Genomic DNA, 15,444 nt, shown 5'->3' with positions numbered 1-15,444 from the left:
TTTTTTTTCCTGGCCTGCGGCGCAGAGATCAGCAGCAAGGACGTCAGGAGCAAGCTTTACGTTCTCCTGCTTGACCCCGCTCTGCTTTCCAAATGGCTGCCATAGGTTCTCATGGGACTCGCAAGAACTTACAGCAGCCATTCGGAAAGCCCCCGAGCACTGTCTGCATGGTACCGTAGGTGCCACGGCAGGGAGGGAGGGAAGCCGGCTGGAGTTGCCGGGCCCACGAGCAAGGGAGGTAGCCTGGATTCGATGGACCCACGAGCAGGGGGCAGGATTAAAAAAGGTCTGGGGGGGCTAGGTGGCCTGGGGCTGGCTGGCTGGTTGGCCTGGGGCTGGCTGGCTGGCCTGGGGCGGGCTGGCTTGGGGCTGCCTACCATTAGACATGCCCACCACTAGATGTACCCTGTCCCGGCCTACCACCAGAGGGGGTACAGGGCACACCATTTGGTTCCGAATTTTTTTTTGGGGGGTTTTCCTTCTCTAGAGGTGGGTGCGTCTTATGGTCAGGTGTGTCTTATGGAGCGAAAAATACAGTAACTTTTAAAAGTATGTGTAGTCTTGGATTTTTATGTTCCAGAAATGTGGCATGTATGACTCGGCCTTTTTGGGTCAGCATTTTTCTCTTTTTCTTGATGATCTTTGTGCTCCTGCAGGTGGTATTTATTCTGTTCTTTTTGCTACTGGCTTCCATAACTTCTATATTCACAGAAGACATTAGCTTAATCAGATTTCAGGCTCTGCCCTGTATGAATTAGTAGACAGTGCCGAATTGAAACTTCACAGAGAAGCTCTGGTGGATCTGTGGCACCAGCCTGCTGTTTGCCATGCTCCTTAGAATACTTGGTCCCTTACCCTGGGAGTCTGCTTGCCGGAGACCTTGTCACAGGTTTCAGGATGTATGCGTCTGGAGTGAAACCCACCTGGGTTTCAAGGCGCAGGCTGCCTTTCTCGCCCCCGACCATATGGCAGAGGATCCGCGAGGGTGGAGGTTATAGTTGGTGTCTGGCCAACTGGCAGTCCGAGAATCTTCAACTCTGAGCCTTTGGGGCAGTTTCTGAGGCAGAAAGTCCTTTCTCTCCATTCAGCTGCTGTTAAAATCGCTGACAGTCAAGGCATTGCAGATCTGTGAATACACCTCCATTATTTGCTATTGGAAATTTGGGGGTGGCTTGTGGATCATTTAAAATCACATTTTTCACAGTTTCTGTGGGTAAGGTTCAGGTCCCCCACCTCCCCAGACCCCAAATCGCTGTTTTTTATGTTTGCCATCTTGGATTTTAAACACGATCATTTTTTCCTAACCTTTTAATTTCTGCCTCAAAACCCCTCAATTTGATATAAATCATTTGGGATGGACTGTCCAGCCTCTAATCTGTCAAATTTCAACATTGTTTGCGCCGGATTGGTGCCAGATCTACGACTAAGTAGTGCGTGCTGTAGCGCGCTGGGGGAGGGATGTGGCAGCTTCAGACTTCACCTCCTCCGAGTACTCTGGGGCTGGGGAGCCGATCTGGGCTGTGACTTTGAGGAAAAAATCTCACCCAGTGGCCGTTCTGGAGTCTGGCACAAAATGCTTGTGTTCCTGTCTTTCTGATCGCCTTTGTATCGACATGGCGTATTTCGGAGCTTCAGGCTCTTTCGTGCAGAGAACCCTTTCTCCATATTATGGACGCAGATGTTGTCCTCTGCATTGTTCCTTCCTTTCTATCGAAAGTGGTTTCAACCTTCCATGTCAACCAGGAGATTTGTTTGCCTGCGTTTTAGTCCACTATTTGGAGAGAAATGATTTCAGACTGTCTGATCACCTTTTTATCCTGACCCCTGTGCTCCGCTGTGGTTGGCTGGCATCCAAGTCCTCGATCACTTGATGGATTCAAATGGCCATTCCCGTGACTTACATTGCCTGTGGCAAGCAGCTGCCAATTTCAGTTAAATCCCACTCGACTAGAAGTGGGGCTGCGTTGTGGGCGGAGTCTCGTGCGATTCATCCTGATGAAATTTTCAGGGCGGCTAATAGCCTGCTTCTTTCTGCCTTGATTATTCTCCTTGCAGGCTTGATGTCTTTCCAGCCAGTTGACGGAACCTGTGGGAAGTTTCCAGTTCTGTGAGTATGCTTGACTGAAGGCTGTTACCTGTGGATGCTTGTTGCTTGTTCCTCAATGTTTTTCTGAGTTGCCTTTGGGCCTGTTTATAGCTTGTTCATATTTTGTAGAGCAGACCATTTCAAGAATTACTTATGTTGCTGGAGATCCTTCCCCGTATCCCCTTGTCATGGATTTGTTCAGGTATGTTGCTTGGCTTTGGGACTTTGCCTGAGAGCATGTGTTCAGAAAAGTTTGTGGATTTCTGCAACTCCCGAATTGCGTATTGGGATTGAACACCTAGCGTATGGAATCCTACAGGGACTAACAGAAAGAAGATTATCAAGGTAAAAACCTAATCTTACAATTCAGTCCCAAAGGGTTGGAGCTTGATTTTAAATACTTTCTGAATTGGAACTATGCCATGTAGATATAATTAGGGGAGGGGAAACAAGGAGGGACCTATCGTCTCGGGAAGCTATAAGAGTCAAAGCTTTCTATGAAGGTCTTGATCTCTCTTTTTCTTTTTTCAGATGGGGTGAAAGTGGGGCAGGGTTAGTTAGGGAGGTTAATTGTGTCTATGCTGTTCTGTATTATGATAGTTTGAGATTATGTACGGTTGGAAATTAAAAAGAAAAAAAAGATAACTTTAGAAATAAGCTAGATGCATTAAAACAGTGAAAGGGGAACACTAGCATTTTGAAGACTAACTGGGACTAGCTTAATAATTGCCCACAAGACATGCTTGAAGTAACACTGACCTTTCTCCAAAATAACTGTTCCGTCTTGTTCTTTGTTAATAGCTTCTGCTTTTCAGAAATGGCTCCTGTTTGTGCGGTGGTTGGGGGTGTCCTGGCCCAGGAAATTGTCAAGGTAAAACTCTTTTCTCATCTGTTCTTTGTAATGGACCATCAAATCACTTTGCCTCTTATCCCATGACTCTTATTTTCTCAGGAGCTTCTCATGAGGAACTTTATCAAAAGCTTTTTGAAAGTCTAGATACACTACATTAACCGACTCCTTTATCCACATATTTATTCACAGCTTCAAAGAAATGCAAGAGATTGGTGTGGCAAGCCCTCCCTTGGCTGTTAAATCATGTTTCGTAATTTTATTTTTTATAATATATAATAATTTCCACTATTTTGCCTGGCACTGAAATCAGGGTTATTGGTTTTTAATTTTCCGGATCACCCCAGAATCCTTCTTAAAATCAGCATAAAATTGGTCACCCTCCAATCTTCAGGTACTATGGACAATTTTCCTCATTTTATCAAAAATTAAATGCTGCTACAGAGATGTCTTTAAGGACGTCATTCTAGATAGCTTAGATTTGATCATGTTATGATCACTGGTTATCCCAGGACAAGCAGGCAGGTATTCTCACTAGTGGGTGACGTCATCCAATGGAGCCCCGATGCGGACATCTCACAAGCATGCTTGCTTGTAGAAACTTTTAGAAGTTTCGAGTTGCCCACACCGCGCATGCTCGAGTGCCTTCCCGCCCGATGCACCGGGCGTGTCTCCTCAGTTCTTTCTCTTCCGCGGAGCTGAGAAGTTTGCCTTTGAACTCTCTGCGCGAAGTTCCCTTTTTGTGCCTTCTGTGCCCGCAGGTTTGGGTTCTTTTGCTCATTCCTGTTGGCTCACGTTGCGTTTTGTTGTTTTTGTAAAAAAAAAAAAATTTGTTCGAACGTTCGACCGGGCAGGTCGCGTGGCCGCGGCCCCGCAGCTTCGACCTTGCGGCGGAGCTTTTTCGGCCTATGTCCTGGCCTGTTACCGGTTTTAAAAAGTGTGTCAAGTGCCAGCGTGCGATTTCGTTGACGGACCCACATCGGCGCTGTCTTCAGTGTCTCGGTCCTTAACATCTTCCGAAATCGTGCTGGCCTTGCTCCACGCTCACAGCACGTGCGTTTAAGCGTCGCTGTATTTTGTGGGAGTCGCTGTTTGGCATGGAGGCGTCCCCGGTGCAGCCCTCTTCCCAGGGCACCACGCCTTCGACTTCCGAGTCTACAACTTCGGCCTCGAGTCTGCTCAAGCCTGCCTCGTTCGTGCCGGCTTCCATCTCGACGCAGGCTGCGGTGCCTTCTGATGTCTCTTCAGGTCAGATAGCGCAGCCCCCTATCCCTCCAGTGGTGCTTAAGGTGCCCAAGGCCTCCAAATCCAAGCCCCCTGGCGGCCGGCTGACCGACGTCCGTGCAGGAGGTCCGTGCAGGAGGTCCCATTTCTGATGTGGATCCCTCTTTGCCGGTGTCGTTTCATGCCTTGATGGAGCAGAGGTTTGTCGAGCTCTTGACCAAACATGGGCCGACGCTTCTCTCCAATATCCAGCCTGGGCACGCGGAAGCCTCCCGCGAGGTCGAGCCGCCTCCGGTGCCTCCTCGGCGCACACTCTCTTTGCTGGGAACAGAATCTCGGCGAGTGTCTGGTTTGGTTTCGGGGCATGTCTCGCAGGGAGCAGAGTCTTTGCCCATACCACCCTTGGAGCCGATACCTTCATTCCATGTCTTGCCTGGTCCGGACCCTTCCTCGGCGATGCCGGCCTCGAACCTTGGGGAGCGCCTCGGGGGACCTCATCTCAGCCGTTGATGTTTCGATCTACGGCCTCCAGTCCCATCTACTCGGTGGCTGCCTCGTCTGGGCGTCGCTCACCTTGTCGCTCGAGGCCTGCTTCTCGACACAGCTCTGGTCGTCGATCGAGGCATTCATCGGGGCATTCATCGAGGCACGCCTTGCTTCGTCGGAAGCAACCTTTCCGGGAGTTTTCTCCGGAATACTCGCCTCCTCCTCCCATGCCAGAACTTGAAGACTGCGGGGGCTCGTTCTCTCCGTGCCGGTCCTCGACATCGGCGGACCAGGCCGCCTCATCATCCTCGAGCCTGCCTCGTGGCCCGGCTCTGGCGGACCAGTTGTCCTTCTCGTCCTTCCTGAGGCAGATGGCGGTGGATCTGGATATCACCCTGGATTCGGGTTCCAAGTTCTCGAAGGAGTACCTCGAGACGATGCATCTTTCTCAACCTCCTGCCGAGTCTCTATGCCTGCCTCTGCACAAGCTTCTGGACCAGACTTTCATGCGGTGCCTTGAGACCCCTTACTCCATCCCGGCGATTCCGGGGAAGTTGGATGCTCGCTACCACACGGTGCACCATAAGGGCTTCGATGGGACACAGCTTTCACACCAGTCTCTATTGGTGGAATCCTCTCTGAAGCGGTCTCACCCCTCTCAGGTCTATGCTTCCACCCCTCCTGGCCGGGAGGGTAAAACCATGAACCATTTTGGCAGGCACATCTACCAGAACTCGATGATGGCTTCTCGAGTCCTCAATTACAGCTTTCATTTTGCTACCTACTTCGAGTTTTTCCTCTCCATCCTGCAAAAGTTTTTGCCCTATCTGGACTCTCAGGCTCGCTTCAAGTACTCCGAGGTACTGGCATCGTTGTCCCAGCTACGCCTGCAGTGATGCAGTCATCTTACGACGCTTTCGAACTCTCGACCAGGGCGGCAGCCTGTTCGGTGGCCATGAGGTGCTTGGCATGGCTTCGCACCATCGATATGGACCAGAACCTCCAGGACAGACTGGCGAACGTTCCCTGTGCGGTGGTGGACCTGTTTGACGAGTCCATTGAGGCAGCTACGGAGAAGTTATCCAAGCATGAAAAATCTTTTCAGTCTATCCTCCGCCAGAAGCCCAAGCCTGCCATCTCTCGTCCTGCTCGTCCTCCTATGATTTATCAGCGACGCTACCCGCTGAAGCAGGCTCCCGCCATTCGGCCACCGGTGAAGAGGCAGCATCAGCAGAAGCCTCAACCTTCTGCTGTCCCCAAGGTTCCCCAGCCTTTTTGACTGTCTCGTAGGGAGCATAACTTCCACCGTTCTGCCCTCCCTGCTTTTTCCCATCGGAGGTCGTCTCCATCATTTTTACCATCGATGGACGACTATAACCACCGACCTCTGGGTCCTTTTCATCGTAAGGGAGGGATACTCTCTTCAGTTCCATCATGTTCCTCTGGAACATCCGCCAAGAGAGTATCCTTCCAACTTAACCCAGACCGCCCTTCTTCTTCAGGAAGCTCAGGCTTTGCTCCGGCTTCGTGCAATCGAGCCGGTCCCTGTGGACCAAATGAACAGGGGTTTTTACTCCCGATACTTCCTTGTTCCGAAGAAGACGGGCGACCTGCGTCCTATTTTGGATCTCAGGGTGCTTAACAAATTCCTGCTCAGGGAGAAGTTTCGCATGTTGATCCTGGTTTCTCTCTATCCCCTCCTTGAGCAGAATGACTGGTTATGCTCCCTGGATCTCAAGGAGGCCTACACTCATATTCCCATCCATCCGGCCTCCCGTCAATACCTCAGATTTCGGGTGGGACATCTTCGTCTTCAGTACAGAGTGCTTCCTTTCGGCCTGGCGTCATCTCCCAGGGTCTTCACCAAGTGCCTGGTTGTGGTGGCCGCAGCACTCCGGAACCATGGTCTGCAGGTGTTTCCCTACCTCAACGACTGGCTCATCAAGGATTCCACGTCCCCAGGGGGCCGTCCGGGTCACTCAGAGGACGATCTGGTTTCTACAGAGTCTGGGATTCGAGATCAACTTTCCCAAATCCCATCTTCAACCTTCACAGACTCTCCCCTTCTTCGGAGCTGTTCTGGATACTATTCAACTCAGAGCGTTCCTCCCTCCTTAGCGCCTGGCGACTCTTCTTCATCTTTGTCACTCGGTCTCTTCTCGCCCGTCCATCTCGGCGAGACACATGATGGTGCTTCTGGGCCACATGGCCTCTACGGTTCACGTGACTCCTTTTGCCAGACTTCACCTACGGATTCCTCAGTGGACCCTGGCTTCCCAATGGTCGCAGATCTCCAACCCTCTGACTCGTCACATTCAGGTCACTCCTGCTCTGCTGCAGTCACTTCGCTGGTGGATGCTCTCTTCCAATCTTTCCAGAGGTTGCTGTTTCACGTGCCTACCCATCAGAAGGTCCTCATGACCGATTCCTCGACCTTTGCTTGGGGGGCTCATCTGGACAGGCTCCGCACCCAGGGCTTTTGGACGAGTGCGGATCGTCTGTGTCATATCAATCTCCTGGAGCTCAGGGCGATTTTCAACGCTCTCACTGCTTTTCAGCATCTACTTCACGACATGGTGGTCCTCATTCGTACGGACAATCAGGTCGCCATGTATTATGTCTACAAGCAGGGAGGCACGGGATCGGCCTCCCTCTGTCAGGAAGCTCTGAAAGTTTGGGATTGGGCGATTCGCCACAACACCTTCCTCAAAGCTGTCTACATTCAGGGGGCAGACAATGCCTTGGCGGACAACTTGAGTCGTCTTCTCCAGCCTCACAAGTGGACTCTCCATTCCACGCCCCTTCATCAAATCTTCGCCCTATGGGGGACGCCTCAGATAGACCTCTTTGCAGCTCCCCACAACTTCAAACTGCCTCTGCTCCAGGATCTACACTCCTCATCGTCTCAAGGCAGATGCTTTTCTTCTGGACTGGGGGAATCTCTTTCTGTATGCATTTCCTCCGTTTCCTCTCATTCAAAAGACTCTGGTCAAGCTCAAGTCCGACAGGGCCATCATGATTCTGATTGCTCCTCGGTGGCCCAGGCAGCCTTGGTACTCCCTTCTTCTGCAACTCAGCAGCAGGGAGCCCTTCCTACTACCAGTGTTTCCGTCTCTGCTTATGCAGCATCAGGGATCTCTGCTTCATCCCAACCTGCAGTCGCTGCACCTGACAGCTTGGTTCCTGTCAGAGTAACTTCCCTTCAGTTTTCACCAGCTGTGCGGGATGTTTTGGAAGCTTCAAGGAAGCCTGCTACTAGACAATGCTATTCCCAGAAATGGACTAGATTCTCTACTTGGTGTTTTTCTCAGCGCAAGGAGCCTCAACATGCCTCCTTGTCCTCTGTTTTGGACTACCTTTTGCACCTGTCTCACTCTGGCCTCAAGTCTACATCGATCAGAGTTCATCTTAGTGCGATTGCTCCGTTTCACCAGCCTCTTCAGGGGAAACCTCTTTCTGCACATCCTGTGGTTTCCAGATTCATGAAAGGACTTTTCCATGTCAATCCTCCCCTCAAACCGCCTCCAGTGGTTTGGGACCTCAATGTTGTCCTTTCTCAATTTATGAAGCCTCCATTTGAACCTCTTAACAAGGCTTCTCTGAAATTTCTCACTTGGAAAGTGGTGCTTCTCATTGGCCTCACTTCTGCCCGTCGAGTGACTGAGCTTCAAGCATTGGTTGCAGATCCGCCCTTTACAGTGTTTCATCATGATAAGGTGGTCCTTCGCACTCATCCCAAATTCCTCCCCAAGGTGTTCTCGGAATTTCATCTGAATCAATCCATTGTTCTTCCTGTGTTTTTTCCAAAGCCTCATTCTCATCCTGGAGAATCAGCTCTTCACACTCTGGACTGTAAACGTGCTTTGGCTTTCTACCTGGAACGCACCAAGCTCCTCAACTTTTCATCTCCTTTGATCCGAACAAGTTGGGACGCCCTATCTCAAAGCGCACCATCTCCAACTGCATGGCGGCTTGTATCTCTTTCTGCTATGCCCAGGCTGGATTGCCCCTTGACAGTAAAGTCACAGCCCATAAGGTCAGAGCAATGGCAGCCTCTGTAGCTTTCCTCAGATCGACACCGATTGAGGAGATTTGTAAAGCTGCCACTTGGTCCTCGGTTCATACCTTCACCTCTCACTATTGTCTGGATACTTTCTCCAGACGGGATGGACTGTTTGGCCAAACAGTGTTACAGAATTTATTCTCCTAAGTTGCCAACTCTCCCTCCATCCCATTGTGGTTAGCTTGGAGGTCACCCACTAGTGAGAATACCTGCCTGCTTGTCCTGGGATAAAGCAATGTTACTTACCGTAACAGTTGTTATCCAGGGACAGCAGGCAGCTATTCTCACATCCCACCCACCTCCCCTGGGTTGGCTTCTCTGCTAGCTATCTGAACTGAGGAGGCACGCCCGGTGCATCGGGCGGGAAGGCACTCGCGCATGCGCGGTGTGGGCAACTCGAAACTTCTAAAAGTTTCTACAAGCAAGTATGCTTGTGAGATGTCCGCATCGGGGCTCCGTTGGATGATGTCACCCACTAGTGAGAATAGCTGCCTGCTGTCCCTGGATAACAACTGTTACGGTAAGTAACATTGCTTTCCCAGCAGACCTAACAGTTACTTCTCATACTATTCCCTTAATTCCATTAAGGACTAAATCTAAAATAGCTCCTCTTCTTGTCGGTTTCTGGACCAGTTGCTCCAAGAAGCAGCATTTATGACGTCTAAACATTTTACCTCCCTAGCGCTCCCTGATGTAACGTTTATCCAATCAATATTGGGGTAATTGAAATCAAAAATAGTTCAGTGTCTCTACTGTCTTCCATTGTGGGGAAATCACCCATTATTAAAGTAATGCCCAGTTTGCCAGCTTTCCTAATCTCTGTAAACATTTCTTCATCTGTTTGCTCATTCTGTCCCAAGGGGTGATAGTACATCCCTAGTTAAGTTTATTAATTTGAATATACCGACCATCGACGGACACCTGGCCGGTTTACAATGTTAAAAATAAAAGGTTAAAATTAAATTATTATGAGGGGAGGGAAGGGTAAACATTAAATAGACAAATTACAAGTATGAACGTGAGCTTGAGGGTAAAGGGGGAAGGGAAAGTTGTTAATTACATAATTAAAAAACAAATTAAAAGAAGAAGAAGAGAGGGGGAGGACATAACATCAGACAAGGGGATCACTTCTTAAAAGCGGTTCATGTTTAGTTTGCTAGCTGTTGGAGAAGAAATATTTAAATGCTTTGGTATGCGTCTTTGAACAAAAATGTTTTTAGTTTAATCCTGAATTTGTCGAGTGAATTTTCAAGGCGGAGTTGAAGTGGCATGGCGTTCCATAAAGTAGGAGCTACAACGGAGAAATTAGTTTTCCTAGTGTAATAGAATTCTTTGATGGAAGGGTCAGTAGATTCTGATCAGCCGATCTAAGAGTCCGGGAAGGGCAAGAAGGAATGATGAGTTTATCAAAAAAAGATGGGAGACGCAAAAGTTTGATTTTGTAGACCAGCATTAAAGTTTTATAGGTGATACGGTGGGTATATTCCTTCCATTCACACATGGAATTTCTATGTTTGACTTAATCCCCTCTTTAGCATATAGCATAACCCCCTCCCCTCAAATTTGATCTACTCTATCATTGCAATACAATTTGTACCCTGGTAACACTGTCCCATTTGATTGTCCTCCTTCCATCAGTTCTCTAAGATGCCCATTATATCTACTTTATTCAGTGCTATATACTCTAACTGTTTCTTACTTTTTTTTTAGGTTTCTAGCATTTATTATGCAAACACTTCAGATTGTGCTTTTTCCTTGCATTTACAGGCTGCTTAGAAGTTGGTAGGGATAATTTGTGTCCTTCATTCTGCTTTCCTCTTAAACACTTCTGGCTTTCACCATTATTAAAGCCTCTCTATTGGTTTTCCCCAAATATCTTGTTTCAATGGTATTCTTCAAGGATACTCCACACCTTCTTCTGGATTTCAGTAGTTTCTCTTGTTCATCTGAAGCAGACCATTTCTCTTTAGCCTTTTGGAGGAAATAATGTATTGGGAAACAACAAAGCCATCGAGTCACTTGTGGATAGTGTACCTAAATGTCACTAAGCCCTTTCAGAAGTCTAATGGACTTTGTGCTGTTTATTGGCAATAAAACCCCAAGAAATCCGCTTCCACAGCTAGTATTGCTGCAGTTTAGACCGAGGGCTTGTGCACTCATTCATTTTGGGTAGAGGCCTTCTCTGAGGTGGGAGTATATTCAGTTTCCCCTGGGAGCAACGCTGTGGTCTTCTCCATACCCTTTCTCTAAGCAAGTACAAAGTCGATACTTATGCCAGGGAAGAGGTGTAGATGTTCCTATAGTCACCTTGGCTTCTTCCTCCCAGCTAGACTGCTTTGATAATGGCAATGAGGAAGGTGAATTTTTAAACTTTGTGACTCTTAATTTCTTTTCCTTGATTTACCAGGCTAAGAACATAAGCAATGCCTCTGCTGGGTCAGACCTGAGGTCCATCGTGCCCAGCGGTCCGCTCATGCGGCGGCCCAACAGGTCCAGGACCTGTGCAGTAATCCTCTATCCCCTTTTCCAGCAGGAAATTGTCCAATCCTTTCTTGAACCCCAGTACCATACTCTGCCCTATTACGCTCTCTGGAAGCGCATTCCAGGTGTCCACCACACGTTGGGTAAAGAAGAACTTCCTAGCATTCGTTTTGAATCTGTCCCCTTTCAACTTTTCTGAATGCCCTCTTGTTCTTTTATTATTTGAAAGTTTGAAGAATCTGTCCCTCTACTCTCTCTTAGCTAGAACACACCCAGGAAGATTGTGGCTCTGTGCTCAGTCCTTCCAGTGAGAGGAAGAAGGCATTGCTCTTTATTTTGTACTTCTCTTAGGTGTTTGGAATTAGAGAATGACACAGGAACAGATTTTGCCCCGTCCCTGCAGGAACTCAATATCTCCATCCCATCCCTGTGAGTTTTGTCATTGTCCTTAACCGCACAAGCCTCGGAACTCGTATGATTTTAAAGTGTTTTGAGTCTTGTGCGGATGAGGACAGGGACTGGAAAAGAAAAATTTGTTCCCGTGTCATTCTCTTTTTGGAATTCCTGTTAAAGGGAAGGTAGCGAAGATTGAGATGGCTGCCTCATTCCTCTCAGATGCTCTATATGACTTAGTGCGGATCTCGGCTAAGTCTATGGCTTTTGGCGTGGCCGCAAGGCGTGTTTTGTGGCTGCGCGCTTGGGCGGCGGATGCTGCGTCCAAAGCTAAGCTTACTAAATTTCCCTTTCGGGGGTCGTTTTTATTTGGAGAGGAATTGGATTAGTTGATTCAGACTCTGTCGGACTCGAAAGTGCCCCGTCTGCCGGAGGTTCGTGCCCGCCCTGCGTCTCGGGGTGGTGCGGCCCGGGAGCATTTGCGGGAATTTTGCAAGTATCGCCCTGGGCGTGGGGCGGCTTCTTTCCAGTCTCCAGGGTTTTCCCGGGGTCGGTTCTTCCAGCGCATGCAGCCCTTTCGGGGGGCCCGTCGGGGGGCAGGGAATCCCTCCGCAGGTTCCCCCGCTTCCCGTCCTGCACAATGACGCCTTGCCGGCGCCCCCTTTGGTTCCGGTGGGGGCCCGGCTGCGCGACTTTTTCCCACAATGGGCCGAGATCACGTCCGATCAGTGGGTCCTGGAGGTGGTGCGGGACGGTTATGCCCTGGAGTTCGCCCGCTCTCTGCCGGACTTTTTCCTCGCTTCTCCATGTCAGACTCCTGGGAAGACGCAGGCCTTTCGCCAGACCCTTCAGCGCTTGCTAGATCTCAGGGCAGTTGTTCCAGTGCCCCGTCCGGAGTGGGGCATGGGCAGGTACTCCATTTACTTTGTGGTGTCCAAGAAGGAGGGGACTTTTCGGCCCATCCTTGATTTGAAAGGGGTCAACAGGGCTCTCAAGATTTGGTCATTCTGGCGGTTCAGCCGGGGGAGTTTCTCACTTCTCTCGATCTGACGGAGGCCTACTTGCATGTTCCCATTCGGGCCTCTCATCAGCGCTTCCTTCGCTTTGCGATCTTGGGTCGGCACTATCAGTTCTGTGCGCTTCCCTTTGGGCTGGCCACGGCTCCCCGGACGTTCACCAAGGTGATGGTGGTCGTCGCGGCAGCCTTGCGGTCGGAGGGCATCCTGGTACATCCCTACCTGGACGACTGGTTAATTCAGGCAAAGTCGTTGCAGGAAAGCTCCCGGGTTACGGCTCGGGTGGTGGAGTTTCTCCGGTCGCTGGGCTGGGTGGTCAACCTTTCCAAGAGTCGGTTGGTCCCGGCTCAGCGTCTGGAGTACCTTGGGGTTCTGTTCGACACCTCCTTGGGGAAGGTCTTCCTCCCAGAGGCCCGGGTGAGCAAATTGCAATCTCAGATTCGCCTGCTTTTGGCGTCCCGGTGTCCTTGGGCGCGAGATTTCCTCCAGGTTTTGGGGTCGATGGCGGCGTCCCTGGACGTGGTGAGGTGGGCGCGGGCCCACATGCGTCCTCTCCAGTATGCTCTGCTCCGGAGGTGGTCTCCCCAGAGGCACGGGATGGAGGTTCCGGTTCCCCTGCGAGGCTTGGCGCGCTGCAGTCTGCGTTGGTGGCTCCAGACCCCTCACCTAGTTCAGGGGGTGGGTCTGGATCTTCCGCAGTGGACGGTGCTCCTTACGGATGCGAGTCTCCTGGGTTGGGGGGCTCAGTGTTTGGGTCACTCAGCTCAGGGTACCTGGTCCGCGGAGGAGGCCTCCTGGTCGATCAACGTGTTGGAGACCAGAGCGGTCCGGCTGGCGCTGTTGGCTTTCCACTCCCTTTTGTTGGGCAAGTCGGTCAGAGTCCTGTCGGACAATGCCACGGCGGTGGCTTATGTCAATCGTCAGGGGGGCACCAAGAGCACTCAGGTGGCGCAGGAAGCGGCTCGGCTCATGGTTTGGGCGGAGTCACATCTTCTGGACCTCTCGGCCTCTCACATTGCCGGGGTAGAAAATATTCAGGCGGACTTCCTCAGTCGTCACTTCTTGGATCCAGGAGAGTGGTGTCTCGGTGCCGAGGCGTTTCGGTTGATAGTGCAGGCTTGGGGGCAGCCTCTGATGGATCTGATGGCCACAAGTGGCAACGCCAAAGTGCCCCGCTTCTTCAGTCGTCGCAGGGACGGTCTGGCCGAGGGTCTGGATGCTCTGGTCCAACCGTGGCCAACGGAGGGGCTGTTGTATGTGTTCCCTACTTGGCCATTAGTGGGCAGAGTACTGCTTCGCATTGTTCGCCATCCGGGGCTGGTGGTTTTGGTGGCTCCGGATTGGCCTCGTCGTCCGTGGTATGCGGATCTGGTGAGGCATCTGGTGGCGGATCCTCTTCCTCTGCCTCTCGTGTGCGATCTTCTGACGCAGGGTCCCATTCCCATGTTCGACCCGTCTCCCTTTTGTCTTACGGCTTGGCTCTTGAAAGGGGCCGCCTTAGTAAGAAGGGATATTCAGATAAGGTGATCTCTACACTTTTGGGGTCCCGGAGGCTTTCTACCTCTCGGGCTTATGTGCGGGTTTGGCGTCTTTTTGAGGAATGGTGCCGGGCGCGGGGAGTGGTCTCTTTTCGTGCTTCCCTGCCTACCATTCTAGAGTTCTTGCAGGATGGCCTGGATAGAGGCCTGGCTTGGTCTTCTCTCCGGGTTCAACTGGCGGCACTGTCGGCTTTTCGGGGGCTGGTGACAGGTCAGCGTTTGTCGACCATTCCTGATGTAATTCGCTTTCTTCGGGCGGCCAAGTTGCTCAGGCCTCCCATTCGGCCCTCGGTTCCCTCTTGGGATCTCAATCTGGTTCTCTCGGTTTTGGTGCGCCCGCCTTTCGAGCCGTTGGATGGCTGTTCTTTGAAGGACCTTATGCTGAAGTCGGTCTTTTTGGTGGCCATTACTTCCGCTAGGTGGGTTTCTGAGCTACAGGCTTTCTCATGTATGGCTCCCTTCTTGGAATTTTCGAGGGAGCGGGTTGTTTTGCGGCCTGTTCCTTCTTTTCTGCCGAAAGTAGTTTCTCCTTTTCATGTCAATCAATCGGTGGTCCTCCCGGTCTTGGGTAGTCGGGAGGGCTCTTCTGAGCAACGGCAGCTGCGCAAGTTGGATGTCGGTCGGGTCCTCCGCGCTTATGTGCAGCGGACCCGGGACTTTCGGAGCTCCGATCGTCTTTTTGTCCTTCTGGCGGGTCCTCGTCGGGGGGCTGGTGCTTCTAAGGCTACTATTGCGCGCTGGATCAAGGAGACGATTGCTTCCGCTTATCTTCTGAGTCAGAAGCCGGTTCCGGAGTTTCTCAAGGCTCATTCCACTCGGGGTCAGGCGGCTTCTTGGGCTGAGTCGTCGCTCGTGCCTCCGGTGGATATTTGTAAGGCTGCGGTTTGGTCCTCCTTGCATTCATTTGTTAGACATTATCGGGTAGATGTTCAGGCGCGTCGGGACGCGGTGTTCGGTGAGCGTGTTCTGGTATCGGCCCTTCGGGGGTCCCGCCCGTGAGAGGGACTGCTTTGGTACGTCCCATTCGTAAAGATTAACCTCTACTGGTCTGGAGAGTGCTAAAGAAGGAGAAATTAGGTTCTTACCTGCTAATTTACTTTCTTTTAGCTTCTCCAGACCAGTAGAGGTCCCCACCCTGTCTATTGTTGTTGTGCTTGGGGCTGTTTCGCGGGCAGTTTTTGTTTTTTGCTGCGGGTTCTAGTATTTTTCTAGGGCCGGGGAGAATTAAAGAACAGCGGCTGTGGCTCGGCTGGCTTAGCTGGCGAGCTGTGGGGACATTTTCCTTCGGGTATTTCTCCTCTGCATTT

At 50.9% G+C, this 15,444-nt stretch overlaps 1 protein-coding gene across 1 annotated transcript in view; it reads left to right on the top strand.

Moving 5' to 3' along the window:
- SAE1 (SUMO1 activating enzyme subunit 1) overlaps positions 1–15,444 on the top strand; it is a 41,149-nt gene that overhangs the window by 24,603 nt on the left and 1,102 nt on the right. The window contains exon 8 of the mRNA XM_033934705.1: positions 2,888–2,957. Coding sequence (XP_033790596.1) covers positions 2,888–2,957 — 70 coding nt within the window. The remainder of the gene's footprint in view (positions 1–2,887; positions 2,958–15,444) is intronic.

This window comes from Geotrypetes seraphini, chromosome 2 (genome assembly GCF_902459505.1).
Source record: "Geotrypetes seraphini chromosome 2, aGeoSer1.1, whole genome shotgun sequence".
Classification (NCBI taxonomy): domain Eukaryota; kingdom Metazoa; phylum Chordata; class Amphibia; order Gymnophiona; family Dermophiidae; genus Geotrypetes; species Geotrypetes seraphini.
This window is presented reverse-complemented; position numbering and strand designations above follow the sequence as displayed.